Source organism: Oryzias latipes, chromosome 21 (assembly GCF_002234675.1).
Source record: "Oryzias latipes chromosome 21, ASM223467v1".
Taxonomy (NCBI): Eukaryota; Metazoa; Chordata; class Actinopteri; order Beloniformes; family Adrianichthyidae; genus Oryzias; species Oryzias latipes.
The window spans coordinates 20231751-20244654 of NC_019879.2; the positions used below are offsets into that span (position 1 = coordinate 20231751).

Sequence of the window (12904 nt, forward strand, 5' to 3'; positions counted from 1 at the left end):
AAGTTTAAGAAAACATGAGAACTGAGGGGCAGAATCATGTCGGATTTTCACACAAATAGCTCTCAAAGTCTCTTCAGACAGTCAAATCTGATGATCAACACACTAAAAACTCTATAGTTAAAAATAACCCCAATTTGGTTGTTTTTAACCCAACTCCAAGATTAAAATGGGGGTTACTTTAATTCAGCAAAAAAAAAAAAAAAATAACTCAGGCAAATACTGTCAGTAGGGTTCAAATGAAACCACTCTTAGCCAAAAATATTGTATTGCCCAAAAAAGTAACTCAAAACTATATCCCTACATGAATAGCCCTAGAATACGAGTAAAGGCACTGTCTGATGTGTTCATCTGCTAATTTTTATATTTTTTTACATTTAACTATATTGGCCTTCTCATGAATCAGTGCTAAATCATGTCAAATGTTCACGTTTATTGTCAGTTATCACATTTACAAAACTGAAGGTGAGTATAAATGTTCGATAAAAGTACTGATCTGGAGACTTGTTTTTTTAGAATTTCTTTGTAATTTTGGATAATATTGTGTGATAGCACATGAAGAGAACACAGCACAAGCTACTATTGATATTTGTTGTTAGTTCATTTTAACATATACTGAATAAAAAATATTAAAAAAATTTTTTTTAATAGCTTAAGTTTCAAATGATACATTTTGAGACTCATAAATCAGTCTTTAGGTGAGCAATAGCTGCTGAAACAGAAATTCTTCTTTTTCATTCACTAATGGGTATTGATTGTTACCCAAATTCTTTTCAGTCGAGCAAACCTCTGGCAAGGACACAGTCAGTAGTGAAATAAGGTACCAATTCTGAGTGCTGTGTTACTCTGTCAGCTCCAGAGCAGATATTTGCTCTTCACAGTACATTTCCCTGGATGTACTACAGTAATGATGCGTATCTTTCTGTTGTATTTTCCTTTCAACTGAAAATAAACTTTCCTCTTTCTGATCAAAGCTGTACATTTGAAAAATGTGTGCTGCTTTAGACATTTAAAGACATTTAAATGCAGTCTTCTCTGAGCAGGAGAGCAGTTTGAATGTGGAGGCTGTGGAGCAGACGTACTGGAGGAACCCCATCCTGCGATATACCCAGCATCCTTTGCACTCACCTCTTCTACCTCTGCCTTATGGAGACGTCAGTGCCCATCGTGAGTTCTTGACCAACAGTTTGAGGACAACATTTTTGTGTGAAATATTAAACTCATTAGATAATTGTGACTTGTTTTTGTTTAATGGCTCTAAAGTCAAATGATTATAAAATGTTTGTGAAAAACGTATGCTTAATTTTGTTTTTATCAATTTTAAACATTGATTTGTAAAAAATCAAAATTTAAAAAAAATTTGGACTTGGTAAAATTGTTCTATTTTGCAACTTTGTTTTTTACCACATGAAGTATTTATGCTTTTAATAAACATAACGCTCTATGGCAGTTATGTAGAGCTATTCCTCTAACCAACTATGAATCTTTTGCATTTGATTTTTTCAAGCACATTTTCTTAAATTGTCAATAGTGTGATGTTATTAGATCTAATCTACAACAGTAAATGGCGCTTTACTCTTAAAAAACCCAAAGTGCTTTACAGTCACAGTCCTTTATTTCTGGGTCAAAAAAGTAAAAGTTTTATCCTGCATTTTTGAATGATCACTGAGGTCTGACTGTCATAGCTCCTTATGTAACAGACATACATTGCTATTCCTCAGGGGCACAGTGCAGCTCATATACTACAAAGCCCTTCTATAAGGAGAAAATCAAATTCCAAGATAGCTAGTTGAAAGTTTTTTTCATTTTTTTTCCCATAAGGTCATGATTAACTTTAAAGAATGAGTTGTATTTTTTTAGAACACAAATTCTTGATCTCATTGCGTTTTTGTCAAAAGGACAGCTGGCTTGGTGGAGAGATTCGATCAACTTTCACAAGTCTAAACCTAGAATCTCGAGAAAGAAAGGTTTAAATCTAAAAGTCAGGAGGGACTGAAAAGTCAGAAAACATTCATCCCCACAAACATCTTCTCAAAGGTTTTCTGGGTAATCTCGAAGATTTTCACCTGGTTTCTGCCTCCTGAAGTTAGAACAATTCTCTTTCCAAAATCATGTTACTGCCCCAATGTCAGGAGATTACTTTATTGGATTTTAGATGTTCCAGTAAAATCTATATTCTTCTGCAACAATAAAAACCTTTTGTTGCCTTTATTCTCCAATCGAACAGGTTTTGAAATAGAAACTCAAACTGACTTCACTGGAGGCTTTGCTTTTGGGTTGCTACATTTTTCAGGAATCTTTTTTTTATTTAGTTATCTCAACTTATTGTGTTTTTCATTCTGTGTTATCTTTTTTTCTTAATCATGTTGATGAGACCTAAATATATTTAACCAAACTGGTTCAAATACCAAAATAATCAAGGATTTCTTGAAGCTGAACGATTTTCCTCTGATATTAACTTCAGTCCCTCCGTGTCTTTTTCAGTGCAAAAGGAAAAAGGCTACACGACTCTGCAAGACGAGGCTGTGAAGATCTTCAACTCACTGCAGGAGATGGAGGCTGTGTCAGACCCCGTGCCGATCATCCAGGGAATCCTACAGACCTGCCAGGACTTGAGACCATTAAGGGATGAGGTTTACTGTCAATTGATCAAACAAACCAACCACGTCCCTCACCCCAACAGCCTTGCCAACCGAGCCCACTGGCATCTCCTGACTTGCATGAGCTGCACCTTCCTCCCCAGCCGAGGCATCCTTCGCTACCTCAAATTTCACCTGAAAAGGTACACATGGGTTGTGCTCTGTCCCACCCTTAACTAAATGACAAAGAGTCGAATAAAACTCTTGTTTTTGGCTTTTCCTCAGGATTAAGGAGCTGTTCCCCGGAACAGAAATTGAAATGTTTGCCCATTTTATTGGAGAGTCTTTAAAGAAGACAAAAACCAGGGAGTTTGTTCCTTCCCAAGAAGAAATCATGGCCCTGCTGACCAGACAGGAAATGACCACCACAGTCTACTGCCATGGAGGAGGCTCCTGCAAGATCTCAATCAACTCTCACACCACCGCTGGAGAGGTGTGCCCGATGTGCTCTGCAAAGGCACCTTATCCCCCAGCAACTGGATCAAACATGATAACTGTGCATTTTAAATAATATTTGTTCAGGTGGTGGAGAAATTGATCAGAGGTCTGGCCATGGAGGACAGCAGGAACATGTTTGCGCTCTTCGAACACAAAAACACACTTGACAAAGCTGTGGAAAGTAGAGTTCTCGTCGCAGATGTTTTGGCTAAATTCGAAAGGTGTGTTTGAAATAGTTTTCTTTAAGATTGCTTGGAAGATATCCTACTGTTCTAATGTCAGACGTGAACAGATGCATAAGTATAAGATTTATTGCTTCCTCCTCAGACTCGCTGGCAGCGAGGAAGCTCGTGACGACGGCAGATGGAAACTGTATTTCAAACTCTACTGTTTCCTGGATGTGGAAAGCATGCCGAAGGAAGGGGTGGAGTTTGCGTTCATGTTTGAGCAAGTATGTCAATCTGATCATATTGTGTTTTATCGGGATGTTTTGCATTATTTTATTTTTAATAAAAATGTTATTTTTTTTTTGTATTTGCTGACTTTTCTGTCAGGCCCATGAGAGTTTAATTCGTGGTCACTTCCCCGGACGGGAGGAGACCCTCCAGCACCTCGCTTCCCTGCGCTTGCAGTTCCTGTACGGAGACAAAACTCGGGCTGCATGGAGTCTGGAGAGCGTCTACCCTGTGGGTCGCCTGCGCAGTCGGATTGTACAGTTTACTAAGGTGGGCGGGGCTTCGGGATCAGGCCAAACTCTGGAGCGCAGGAGAACCAGCTTCCTGGATGGGACTCTGCGACGGGGACTGAAAACCGGCTCCATGAAGAAGCAGCGCATGGAGGAGGAGCAGATGTTGGAGATGTGGGTGAAAGAGGAGATGTCTGCCACCAGGGCAAGCATCACAGAAAAGTGGTCCCGCCTGCTTAATCTGGACCAGCACCAGGCCATGGTCAAATACATGACCATCATTAAGGAATGGCCTGGATATGGCTCTACGCTCTTTGATGTTGAGGTACGGCTTTCTTGTACTGGGACATCAGGCGGATTTTGTTTTCACAGATGTTCAGTCTAGACACTGGAACTGCTGACTCTGTCTGTGAAAAACTCATTATACCATCTAACAGGCTGTAACTGGATTATTCAAGTGGTGGAAAGTATGTTATGAAACCTCTTTAAAAAAGTTAGACCTTATATATCCAGAAAACCCTTGAATATTCCATTTAAAGAAAATCTAAACTAAAAATGCTGCTTTTGTTTCTTTGCTTATCCCTTTATGAGATTCTAGGGCCCAATGAATTATCATTTGCCATATGTTTGCATTGGAAATTTGGTCAAAATCCCTCTGTTGCACCCTTAACACGAGTGCTATAGACTTGTCCCAAGAAAAGTTGCCCGATCCATCTGTGTTAAAACTTTCTTTTTCTTTTTCTGTGTGACAGTGCAAAGAGGGAGGTTTCCCCCATGATCTGTGGCTGAGTGTAAGCGCAGAGAACGTGTCTGTCTACAAAAGAGGAGAGTCAAAGCCTTTGGAGACCTTCCCATATGAACACATCATTTTCTTCGGTGCCCCACAGCCCTGCACCTACAAGATCACAGTGGATGAGAGAGAAATGTTTTTCGACACACCAGAGGTACATTTCTCTTCTTCTTTAAAGTTTTGCATTTTCTAACAAAATTGCATAAAAGCAGATGAATGTAAATGTGATTTCATCTTTATATTGGCAGGTGGCTGAGATTACAAAAATCATGAAAGCCTATATAAACATGATTGTAAAGAAGCGCTGCAGTGTTAAGTCTGTGTCCAGTTATGGAACCAACTGGATCAGGTGATTTATAGGACGAGACCACAACCATGCACCTAACAGACAACACACCCCGTGTTGACAGGTGATAAAAGGAACAAATTCTGGATCCGTTTCTGACACTTGGACTATGTGACAACAAATAGTATTTCCATCCAGAGAGAAAATGTTAAGACAATTTAAAAACTGTTCTTTTTGATGCAAGAATGTTTGGCCATCTGCATCTCACAAGTTTTGCTTTTGTTCATGCAGTCTTGAACCTTGTTCCTTGCTATTTTCAGTTGCACTGGTATTTCTTTTCACAGTACTTGAATGGTAATCTTGATATCATCTTAAAGATTATATTAACAGAGCTGTTTTATCCATGACTACAGAACCTACATTTCTAACAACCTAGAGGAATTCTCTGGATTTTGCGTCTAAGAAAACTATGATTCCCTTTATTTTAGTGGTTTTCTTTACTAACAGTGGCCCATCATGACAAATTTCTCTTAAAAGGAGATTCCCTCAGGCTTAGTGAATATAATAAGAAAAAAAAGAGTCCCTCTTGCCTTACGTAACGTCTTAGAAAGCTAATGTGTTTTTAGCGAAGATATGGAAGCAGATGTGCGGTGCTTTAAAATTGTGCCACATGTTCACACATATTGTATAAATCATTACATAAAACTTCCAAATAATTTAAAGTAATACTACAAAACAATATTTTGAGATCATCTGTTGCATCACTGAAGATGCACAGGTGATAAACTCCATCCAGAAAAGTCTAAATGTTTTTTTTTTACCCCATTAATCTGTAAATCGTGTTCCCAGATGTGCTTTCAATTTTAAGCATCTCATTAGATTTGAAATTGTTTATTTCTAATTTTTTTTATGCTAGCAATCTGGCAAAGGGGGAGTGGGCTATTTATTTGTGAAAGAACTGAATGAACATGAGAAACTTCCTGCAATATATTGTTAGTTTTCTTCTTCTTTTGGGACAGAAATCTACATGATTCAAAGAATTATAAGCTTTTCATAACCAACTATTCATAATGTCAATTTCATGGCGTTCTGTGGCTTCTTTGACTGTTATAAGTATTAAAAAATCTGGGGTGTGCAGTTCTCAGCTCTCATCTTCCTCAATTTGTGTTACTTAACAGAAAATGCTACCTGTCCTGCAGGTCAACGTAAACAGGAATCAAACCATGCCAGCCAATCTCCTTCATGACCTCCATATGATTTCATCATAAATAGCTTAGTAATTACCTCACATTATAAATCTTCCATTGCGTAACCATTTTTCTTACTTAGGCGCTCTGGTTAGCTGCCGGCGGCCACACCAGATTCTGAGCTTGCCAATGATGACGACTGTATTTCTCAGATTTGTGACTGTTTTGAAAAAGAAAAAGAAAAAAGACCTTGAAAATGTTTTATATCAGAATTTTAAAATGCTTTAATAAATTATTCTAAATGAAAAACAATCTGTGTTTGTGTCATGCTTTATTTAATATTCTGTATGCTGCGCAATTTTTCTATTTCTGTTCTTGTTTAAAGGTGTGGCAAGAACATAATGATGCAGAGGTTATAGTTTTTAGATCAGGGGTGGGCAAACTACAGCCCGGGGGCCACATGCAGCCTGTTAAACTGTTTATTCTGACCCTCAAAATGAATTACAGTAAATTGATAATCCTTATTAATGTTTTATTGGCGCACTATAAAGACATTGACCTTTATTTTGGTGCATAAAGTTATTTTTGCATTTACATGGTGTTGGAAGATTTGTTGTTTTTTTTAAGTTCACGTGTGCTTTCAAAGTCAGATGGTCATTTTTCCAATTATTCCAACACGACATGAATGCAGCGCTTGTCTAATTTGCATTTTTCCCTAAGGGACAATTGTCACTGAAATGAGAACAAAAGCCACAATTTTGAAATAAGAACTCCCAAATTTTCTGTTTTAAAATATATTCATTCAATTTCAATCAAAGAGGCCCTTCTGTCAAATTTTAGAACTCTTTGTGACCCACGAGTCAAATAATTTGTCCACCCCTTAGAGCACGGCTACATTAAATGGGTTAACTTATTGATCATTCTTTAACTTTTATATTAAAGTCCTTTCGTTATCAACTTTTGATCAAAGTTTTTCAAGGCTATATCCTAAAGGACTTTTGTTAAATAAACAATAGCAGTGGTAGCTTTATGATCAATTGTCAAAAACAGCTTATAAATAGAGATTTTTGGACTTGTCCTTGATGTCATTCTCTCTTATTGCCTACATTATAATAATATAATATAAATATATATATAATATAAACAAAAGTAATGTAGTTGTCCTCTGAGACCAACGTATTTGCAGTTGCAGGTATTTAGCCTAAAATACTACAATAATACCAGTTCTAATGTTAAAATATAGTTACTAGAATGCAGTTGTAGTCCAACTATAATAACATCCGGTTTTTAAACTTGAATTTCAGAAAATATTACTGCGTACTTGGATTAGAGCATTTGTAACACTTTACATGCTCCTTTATATGAGTTCAAGAGAAACAGAAGAAAGTACAATGATTTCAAAAAACTAAAAAGAAACAGACAGGGAAAATATTTGCCTGCCCATATTTTAAAAGTAATAAAACTTGAAATATACAGACTACAAGTTCAATTGTCCACCTGCACAATCTAACTTCCTCCAAATTTTGGGGTCCGTAAATATGACATCAAAAATAAAGAAGTGGGCAGTCTTTATATTTGTTTATTCACCCACAATTTTCAACTTTCATGCCTTTCATGGTTTTAAGGTTGTTGTTTTTTTAGAATTTAAGGTTGTTGTTTTTTTAGAAGTCATCTGTTTTTCTAAAACAAATTCTAAGTAGAAAGGAAAAAAAAAAGAAAACTAAAATTATTCGGTTATATTTTACCTATTATGAACTATTTAGAAGTACTTTAAAAAAGTATTTTAAATAAGATTTTGAAGACTAACCCAAACAGTATTTAATTGGATGTTTTAGAAAATGTTTTTTTCGGTCATAATAAAGTCTTTCTTGTAACTCCAACGTCGGGGGCTCGTGACGTCACTCCTGGTAAAGCGGAGATCCAGCCTTCATTGGTCTCTCCTCGTGGACGTTTTCTTCAAGCAGTTGTGCGTGATAACTCGCTCCGCTATGTCCAGACTCCACACATTCTCTGTTTTGGCCATTATTCTTTTATCCCATGTCGTCGTCCACACGGCGGAGGAGCAGACCCCGACTCCTTCTCCCGCTCCGGGTAAGTTTCAGCGGCGCGCGGCCACAGATCTGATCAGGAGTTTGTCACATGACATCAGCTGCCACCAAAATAAAAGCCAAAATAATCAACCCTAACGTGATGTTTGCCTCTTTAACCTTTTAAATTGACATGTTGTCGCACTGAAAATTTGTTTTACACTTATTTTAATTTTGTAAACACGGTGTGCAACGAAAGAATGTAGATTTAATTTCATTATAAGAGGAAAACTTTTACTTTTCAAATCTTTACATCCTGTTCTCCCTATATGACTTCATTTAATAATTCCAGTTCCTTGTAGCCTGAAATCCAACACCAGCTGTGAGGAATGTCTACACAATGTGGCAGTAAGTTTCCAGAAGTCTCATTAAGTCATTAATGCATTGAGATAAAGAAAAAAATAATATTTTTCATCCTTTTGCTGCAGTGTTTGTGGTGCATCCCTACCAATGCATGCATCGAGTACCCGGTGAAGAACATCTTGCCCCCCAGCAGTGTTTGCCAGCTGAATGATGCTCGATGGGGGAAGTGCTGGCGTAAGACCTACAAAATGACCAGACTTTTAGTTGTATACGTACTCAGAGTTTACAGGAAAATCTACTCTAAAAGTTGCAATAATGAAGAAAATGTTGAGCTTTTACAATGGGATGAGGCGTAATATTGAACGAGAAAGTTCCTTGACTGAATAACAGAAAAAAAACAAAAGGTTAAGGATTTTTGCATCCAAAGTTGATGTGTCAGCTGGACATTTTCTCCTCTTTTTGTTTAACAGTCAACTTCCAGGTTCTGATCATCACAGTGTCTGTGTTCGCTGGTGTCATCATCATTGCTGTTATTGTTTGCTGCTGCTGTTGCTGCAAGTGTGATAGAATCGGGTAAGCACCGAGTCACATGAAAAGCTGCAATGGAAATCTGGTTTGGGCATTGAGACGAGAAGAGGAGGAGTAGGAGTAGGAGGGCAAACAATGGGTTATTATTCTGTAAGCTGATACCGCTATCTCCAAAGACAGACTGGAGTTGGGCTTTGAATAGAACCTTCTATTTGAATGTCTTTTAAGATGAGTCTCTGAATAAAATACTTTATTCTTAACTAAGTTTAAACAGACATGAATTTATACACACCTTATTATTGTTAAATATAGACTTTGAAAGCGTTTTCATCATAAAAAACAAGCTTGTGAGGCAATAAGCTTGACTGGGAGGAACAGTCAAAGGTCTGAAAAAAGTTGTTGACACATAGTTCTAACTTTCAGTTCCTTATTATCTGTGGAGGCCTTTATAAACTAAATCATTACTGGGATGAATATTTAAAACCCAATCTTATTTTGTAGGAACAGGAGAGAAGATGCACGAGTGGAGAAACAGAACCGAGCAAGGAAGGAAAACAAGAAAGCCAGGTATGGTGTTGAATTCTGTAAATGACTGCTAGGTGTCCCATTAAACTTTTTAATAACTGTTTTCTCTGCCTTTTATTTGTTTTCCTCTTGTCATCCTTAGGAGATCAGACATGCAGATGAGACATGATGAAATCAGAAAGAAATACGGTAAGCTCTGAGCATCTACATGTGTGATCAAATCTCTACTGTACATTTGAAATGATGAGAGATGGTTGTTTGACTGTGGCTGTTCTACTCACACAGTCATGAAACATAAAGAAAAGGGAAAGCCGTGGATGTGATAGACAAGATAAAGGGAATAAAATCTGATCAGGTGAAACAGAATGAAGTAACCAACAGCAAAAGAGCAACATAGACTAAAACAATTAAAAACAAAAACTTTGATTTAAACCTTAATTAACACCAAATCTGTATTTGCTGCCATCTACTGGCAAGAAAGTGTAACTGTTATACTCCTGGAACCCTTGTGCTATCTTGTGAGGTTCACAAATCATTGAAGAAAAAAGGTTCAGCGCACTGTCTAGTGGGTCTAGATGACCCAACTCCCACTGTTAAAGTGCCCAGGATAGCACAAGGGTTAACTCATTTAACCCATATAATAAACAGTCTAACTATAGAAAAAAAACTAAACCATATTTATTTATATTTTTAGCTGTTATTTGTGCATTTCACTCATCTTGACACGTTTTCTGCTCTTTTCAGGCCTGGCCAAGAATAATCCATATTCTCGTATGAACGAAGACTAAGAAGAATCTGAGTGAGGATTTGCCAAGTTGATCTTACTTCAAACAAAAGACTAAAAGTATATCTTAAAACGCACTGAAATGATCTGGACTGATTTTCAGATTGAAAGAGACATGTTTCTTTTCTTATAGTGAATGCAGCCATTATTTGGGGAGGTCGTAAACATTTTCTAAGGCTTTAGTATAAAAGATGCTTTTTTTTTCAACTAATTTGGCCTTTCTCTCTTGATATCTAAGTCTAAGCAGATCATTAGTTTTGACAAGCAGTCTTTCCTGTAGTATTTTGCACAAATAGTAGTAACATGGAAGATTTTCTTTAATCACTTTTCATAAATTAAAATTTCTTTTGTAAATGTCTGTCCAAAGTAAAAAAAAATTTCTTTACATGATTTACAAAACAGATTTCACATTTTCAATAAGTTTATTAAATGTAGGTTTTACAATATATAACTTTTAGAAAATAAATTTTCAGTTTGAATCTTTGTAAAACAATTTCAATGGGAAAAAAAAGAAATGAATAAAAATATTCCAGTGTGATTTGAAAAACATATATTTGTTTGTCTTTTATGATCTATGGAAGGCTGGGTAGCAACAAGGTTTATAGTTATTACATGAAATACTGATTTAAAGTCTTAATTCTTGTTTTTGAAGATAGATTTCCAGGGCCACCAGATTAAATTTATGGATGGGTTTGCTAAGGGGCACTATAACCTTTCAGTGTCTTTATAGTGTCGTGGATAAAAAAAAAAAAGAAGTATGGAACTAGAAAAAGCCAAAGGTTTATTGTGGATATTGATTGTTGAAAACATAATGTTGCAAAACATATTTTAAACTAAATAAAGTTAACCTTTTTTGGACCTGGGCCAATATGGCTCATGGCAATCAAACTATTATATGTGATCTGTTTGGAAAGTAATTTTCTCAGTCGCTTTAGTACCATTCTCAGATCAGAATGAAATTCCCAAAATGTGACAAACATATTTCGCTGCATTGCAAGAGAGGATATTCGCTGTGATGTGGATGAGAATTTGTGGCCTAACATACAGGAACGACAAGAGGTGTAGGAAGACCACACCAATTCCTACTGCACTGCCTGTACTGTTGTACAGAGTATTGTCCTATCTTTTTTTTCCCTTTGTGTTACTGTTTGCAGTGGGTTTTTTCTATGTTGGTATGACATGGTCTGTCAACAAATTACAATATGAACAATAAAAGTGTAAATGTGAATCTTGTCCAGTCTCTTGCAATCAAACAAAAAAGGTGTAACTTACATTTGACAATAATTGTCATCAAAACTTTAACCATAGTTTACATCAGAACGTCCCTCTAAAGTACAGTTATATTGACAACACGACTAAGTAATTTGACTTTCTTGTTCGTAGACAATGACACAAGGACTTGACATTCTGATGGCACTGACATGTTCAATGACATAAAGACTTAGTTTTGAGAGATGAACTAAAGATTTTGACCAAGTTACAGGCTTTTGCAAGAAATCCATAGTGTTTTGCTGTTTGTCAAAATTGTTTTGAGAAATGCACACACGTATTTGCAAACTTCAATTCTGATCCGAGAATTGTACTAAAGCGACTGAGAAAAACTGTAATCTGAAGTCATGTGAAAACCTTAGGAAAAGTTGTGAAAGTAGCAGATAAATTAAACGTCCACTAGGGGGCACACTTGTTTTCAAAGAAAGACTCCTAGGCTTTCCTGCTGAATCTCCTGTCCTCTTGCTGTAGGATTCTTCAGCACTAATAAGAGGAAAACAAAGAGACATTTGTTGCTTCTCTAAAGCTCGAAGGCTCAAAACCTCCGCAAACTTATTTAAAGTATCTCGATTTCACAGATGTTTCTTACTGAGCATCCACTTGAACTCCCTCTGAGGCTCCTTACACACTGCTCTCATTCTGTTGCCTTTATTTTTGGCATGCCTTTTGCATTTTATATTGCCTTGTGGAGAAATAAAAACTTACTCATAACTCCCAAGATTGCTGGTAAATGCAGCTGCGAGGTGTCCTCCTGTCCGCCTCGGCACACGCAACCTTCTAAATGCTCAGTGGAACATGGAGGTGTTTTAATGTTATGACAAGTGATTACAAACTTCTATACAATCTGTCTTGATTTGACTTAGTATAGAACTAAAGACACATCTGAGAACAATAAACACGTGAATGGGTGAAAAAAAAAAAACTTTAATTCGTTCAAAAGGGTTCATATTATTATCTTCTTTTACATTTTTAAAATCAGAAGTGATTCAATGGATTTAAAACACAACTTCATTTGTTTGCCGCCGTGGTCACAAGAAGAACATTGTATGAATGGTATTGTTTTACAGCATGGTCCCTCTCCGGCCTGTCATGTGCTGGTCACGGCAGAGAGATGAATTCAGCTGGAAACTAAAGAGGAGAGCATTTATGCTTTACAACTTGATTTTATAGTCAAAGATGGAAAATGTGTTAAAATTGTAAGTCAATATTTGCATATTTTTGTATCACTTTAACTTTGAACACTTTTTGATCACAGAACAATCACGTTCCAGGTGTGCTGTTTTTTGTCTGGTTATTTTAGATCTTCTTTTTGACTTCCCCCCCTTATTTTCAAAGCTTTTCTGATTAATTTGAGACCAAATCCTCAAGTAAGCATTTTTATATTAA

At 36.6% G+C, this 12904-nt stretch overlaps 2 protein-coding genes across 3 annotated transcripts in view; both read left to right on the plus strand.

The window, feature by feature from the left end:
* LOC101172290 (unconventional myosin-X) overlaps positions 1-6333 on the plus strand; it is a 56237-nt gene extending 49904 nt beyond the window's left edge. Inside the window, exons 34-41 of the mRNA XM_023950642.1 lie at positions 1041-1164; positions 2482-2779; positions 2862-3069; positions 3159-3295; positions 3402-3525; positions 3629-4084; positions 4512-4703; positions 4798-6333. Coding sequence (XP_023806410.1) covers positions 1041-1164; positions 2482-2779; positions 2862-3069; positions 3159-3295; positions 3402-3525; positions 3629-4084; positions 4512-4703; positions 4798-4902 — 1644 coding nt within the window. The 3' untranslated portion in view covers positions 4903-6333. The remainder of the gene's footprint in view (positions 1-1040; positions 1165-2481; positions 2780-2861; positions 3070-3158; positions 3296-3401; positions 3526-3628; positions 4085-4511; positions 4704-4797) is intronic.
* A 1590-nt stretch (positions 6334-7923) lies between these two features.
* LOC101171955 (pituitary tumor-transforming gene 1 protein-interacting protein) lies at positions 7924-11001 on the plus strand. Of its 2 annotated transcripts, XM_004081716.4 has the most exons (8): positions 7924-8113; positions 8402-8457; positions 8538-8646; positions 8883-8985; positions 9442-9507; positions 9608-9654; positions 9751-9820; positions 10210-11001. In XM_004081716.4, exons 1-7 carry the CDS (start codon positions 8011-8013, stop codon positions 9786-9788), a joined length of 522 nt encoding a protein of 173 aa, XP_004081764.1. In that variant the 5' UTR covers positions 7924-8010; the 3' UTR covers positions 9789-9820; positions 10210-11001. The 2 variants fall into 2 exon arrangements, with proteins under 2 accessions (XP_004081764.1, XP_004081763.1); XM_004081715.4 differs by lacking the exon at positions 9751-9820.
* Positions 11002-12904: the final 1903 nt, after the last annotated feature.

What these genes read in the sequence shown, in the direction of transcription:
- LOC101171955 (XM_004081715.4), top strand. Translation starts at nt 8,011, where the DNA reads ATGTCCAGACTCCACACATTCTCTGTTTTGGCCATTATTCTTTTATCC. An exon ending in GACTCCTTCTCCCGCTCCGG is followed by an intron (nt 8,114 to 8,401) that starts GTAAGTTTCAGC and finishes TAATAATTCCAG; the next exon opens with TTCCTTGTAGCCTGAAATCC. An exon ending in AAGGAAAACAAGAAAGCCAG is followed by an intron (nt 9,508 to 9,607) that starts GTATGGTGTTGA and finishes TGTCATCCTTAG; the next exon opens with GAGATCAGACATGCAGATGA.